Here is a 4,390-nt window from a genome sequence, read left to right on the forward strand (position 1 = left end):
AAACAAATATACGCGATTTAAATCCGGAAAAATAGTTTCATTCCTATCAATAAATGATTATCAAAAATCTGTGTAGTAAGGTCATTTGCTCCAGGCGTGGGACAGAGGGCGGTCGCATGTTGACAGAGTCCACACACACGACCTTCAGTCTACATACAAATTTTCGCATTTTGTTAAAATTTCCTTGTTGTATTTAAATCTCATTAATGTTTGTGGAATATCAAGGAATATCCATTAAAATTTTCGCAAACTGCATTTTTATTACAATGTACTATTTTTGAATTGAACTTAATTTTTTTTATAAGTTAACACCTGAATGTTACAGAAAACTTAGTTACAAAATGTGCAAGATATATTAATGGTTTATTAACTATATTTTGTTGACTTTTTACACTAGAATAGAGCTTTGATCAAAGGACATAACTGCCACCAAGCAGTAATTTATGCATAAAGGCCCAATTAGATGGAGAGAGTTTCTCGTCTCGAAGATACGATTATCGAAAGATTTAATAAAACTTTCCTTGTCTAAATTCGGGATTATCGCCGCTCTACGGGAGCGATAATCGCCTCGCCTTTGTATATTGAACGTCTAGATCATCGTCTCGAAGTCGATACCATGTGTGCAGTGCGCGAGGATGTTTTGATTAGCACTGCTTTCCTAAAACAAGAATCAATGAAACGAAAGCGAAAAAAAATGTTGGGTTAAAAAATGTTACAAAATTAAAAAAGAAATATTATAAAAAATAAATTTCTATGAAGTTCAGTAAACTTAATATTATCAGTAGTTTCGAATTTGAATGATTTTTGCGTCATTTTGATATGTCCATAGTCAATACCGCAGTAAACACTGAACTCGAATGGCAATTCTCGCACTCAAAACGGTACGAACCGATTTGTACGATAATCTTGAAAAAATGTCATACCAGATCGAGTTTGGACAAGTCGAGAACTCGTAAGCAAGAATCTCCTTGCTAGTAGTTTCTATGTGTAAACAATCGAGGAGACGACTAAGTTGCTTGAGAATCTCGTATGACAATCGTAGGCGAGATTTTAGTTCTTGCCATAATCTTATGGCTATTATTGCTTGCGACAATCGCGTACAATTTTTCGTCACGAAGCGTGCGATAAACTCTCTCCGTCTAAATGGCCCTTTACTATTTTCCGGTTTTGAAGGATAAGGCCTTATTCAGAGTGATGGTGGGCGCGGATGCGTGTAAATTAAATGTACGTAGAAGCTCTTTGCCTTCGCCGGCGCCTGTCTCGAGACGGGCGCGGGCGCATGTGCGCGCGCGTATATCTATTGGCTCGGTTCGCGCGTACCTTTCACAGTAAGCACTGTTCTAGCGTCTAACATCTGTTTGGGATTTCCACGTGTGGATCTACCCTCTCGTAGCCGCTTCGGCTCTGTGAAAGCTAAGACGCCAAGACCGCCGCCGGCACTCTCAATGAGTTCAAATATTTGTGGTTCAAAGCTCTGAGTGGCACATCAACTGTTATGGACAGGCGTGTCGCACTTGATATAATAATCATAATGAAATCGATAAGTGTATTGTAAAAATAGAGCCAGTTTGTTTAAGATCGTAACTTATCACAAACTCGAACCTTTTTTCCGAAATAACGTTTGTTCGAATTGTCATTACACCGAAAACTGAATTATACGAAACCGTTGTTCTTTCAGGATATGTTGGATGTTTATCGCAAAGACACGATTAGGTTCGGTAAGGTTAGGTTAAGTTAGGTTTAAAAGAAAAAACATTTTCCTCTCAAAATTACCGAGGTTATGAAAATTCGAACAACCGTTATTTCTGCAAAATGCCATTTCGAACTTCTGATAGGTAACCATTTAAGATTCATCAACATCTGCCATTTGTAACCATCTATTTCCACTGCAAACTACCTCCATGACTGAACCAAAAAGGTCACCATGCCGGTCTGCCACGCAGCGGTCTCGGGTTCGATTCCCGAGCTGGGAGAAATATTTGTGTCATTATCATCATATTAGCTGGAAGACGTCCTCTGCTGAACATAGGCCTCCCCAAAAATTCCCAGACTAGCCGGTCGGGCGCGACGTGCATCCATCGATTACCTGCCGCCATCTTGTGATGGCGCGTACATCCATCCATCAAGTAGGGGGCCGTCCCACTGAACGCCTTCCGATTCGGGGTCTCCATTCGAAAATATTTCTGCCTCAACGGCTGTCAGGTCTACGCGCTATGTGCAGAGCCCACTGCCACTCCAATTTGCTAATCCTTTGATATTAATATTTGTCTAGCTGAGTTTGGGTATAATTTGTGGTTATCTACGTGTGTGTCCACGGCACCCGCGATACAGAGTTTCCTTAATGCAGGGCTATGAGTGTGTCCATTATTATTATCATCGATAAGAAAATTTGTCTAATCCGCAGAGTCTGACTTTTGGCCCGGGAGTATGCGACCCTCATCACTGTGGCAACACATTCTGCCCAGGGCAGTCGGGGGAACACTGCCAAGTGGAGACCTCAATCATACCATTTGCAATCTCCGTCCATTTCGGTCCTCCCGCCATCAAGAAGAACCCCGAGGAGAACATTGGAGCCTGTTTGAAATACCAGCAGTTGCCCTGCGATTCGTAGGGTGGTTTCAAAATTACGAAAATCCAAGACTCCAAGAGTCTGATTTTATGAGTTTAAGCCAAGAAGTAGAGCAAGTAGTAGGTAGAGCTCCTTGTGAAAGAGTTCGTCCACGGAAGTACTGCCACCTTACCCATACCGTACCCATTTCTGCTGCCAAGCAGTAATGCTCACATTATTGCGTTCCGGTTTTGAAGGAACGCTGGTTTCTGCTCAGTGCGTTACTTGCCTTCTGATGGTCGATCTTTTCCAATCTCCAATGGCTCTGCTATTAAAATAACTAAAATAAAAAGACATTTGTTTCTCCACAAAACATAAGAAACATAATACTTGAAAAACGAATAGAAAAAAAAACAATTCAGTGATATGGACGAAAAGGTCGCTCACATTTTGGCATTGCTGATTTTCAGTCCTCCTCTGTTCTAGCTAGCTGTTCGCTTGATCATTTTATCTCCAGGTGGACAAGCAATATTCGTGTTTTCTTGGATGCGAAACGAAGTTACTGCATAAGCGACATCCGAAGTTAGTTCGACTGCTTTAGATTTATATAGTCCCGAATTCGGAATTTCAGAATGAATCGGATGCAGTGCCCAAAATTCAAAAGCTAACTTAAGTAACAATAGAGCTCTTTGAGAATGAGTTTTTCTGCTGTCCAGTAGTCATGTGAGCTGCTGGTGATATTACAGGCACACGATTCTTGTATGTCTTACGGTGACGGACGCAACTGCAGTGCCCTTTAGATCTTTGTGATTTAAAGGTGCAAAAGGTGCTAGATCGTCCCGTCGTTAGAAGTAGTCCATTTCACATAGGATAGGTACTGTGATGTTTAAAATTTTTACGTTGCATTCATACTATTTTTATTATGGATGCGAATCATGGACCATAAAAGAAGACCTTAGGAAGAAACTTGAAGTGTTCGAAATGTGGTGCTATTGTAGAATACTCCACATCAGTTGGACGGACAAAGTCACGACTGCCGAGGTCCTTAAACGAATGGCGAAGAAGGTGGAGTTGGTACGCACTGTCAGAGAACAAAAAGTAAAGAGAACGGACACCCTCCGCCCCTCCCTAGCTTTAGATACCGCACCACACCCCGCACATTGACGGTCACTTTGATTGAACGGCAACAAGGTTGTTGGCGAGCCGTTTTCGCGCGAAGACGGCTTTGATATTTGAATATAGTTTTCATTTATTAATTACGAAACTTGCACGTTAATATAAAACATCATTCTACGTTACTATTTATAATGGTCGTGAATTGTGTTGTGTACGGCTGTATATCATCATTTTCCGAAAGATGAAACGAAGTAAGTAAAAAAACTTTTGTCTGAGACTCATTCAGTTATTGTTTTCTTCATTTATTTACTGCAGAGTAATATAAGTATGTATAAAAAATACAGATTTATTATATCAATATACTGAGACGCCATGACTTCGCGAATTTTCTATTCGTATTGCCGATCAATATTACGTAGGTAGTGAATATATCTAATTATTAACTAAACATGGACAAGCAATTTCAAATACCTTGGTTACCTTACTTAAAAGTACATGTTCGAAATATAACATTTTAAGTGCTTTTAATACATTTTTGAAATACATCTTGAATACTACTCAGTCAGAGAATTAATGAAAATTATGATATGATATCGATATAAATACATAATAGACATGTGTAATTATTTGGGTTCTGGATTCTATTAATAGAATCATAGATAACAGATTCGCGTTAGCATTTTCGCTATGTTTATGTGTAATAGTGCAAGGAAGTGACGGGTAACC

At 39.8% G+C, this 4,390-nt stretch overlaps 1 protein-coding gene across 1 annotated transcript in view; it reads left to right on the top strand.

The window, feature by feature from the left end:
- Window positions 1-3,638, top strand: part of LOC113232286 — a 64,905-nt gene extending 61,267 nt beyond the window's left edge. The window contains exon 10 of the mRNA XM_026466957.1: window positions 2,405-3,638. Coding sequence (XP_026322742.1) covers window positions 2,405-2,611 — 207 coding nt within the window. The 3' untranslated portion in view covers window positions 2,612-3,638. The remainder of the gene's footprint in view (window positions 1-2,404) is intronic.
- Window positions 3,639-4,390: the final 752 nt, after the last annotated feature.

Source organism: Hyposmocoma kahamanoa, unplaced genomic scaffold (genome assembly GCF_003589595.1).
Source record: "Hyposmocoma kahamanoa isolate Upper Pololo Valley unplaced genomic scaffold, ASM358959v1 68, whole genome shotgun sequence".
Lineage (NCBI taxonomy): Eukaryota > Metazoa > Arthropoda > Insecta > Lepidoptera > Cosmopterigidae > Hyposmocoma > Hyposmocoma kahamanoa.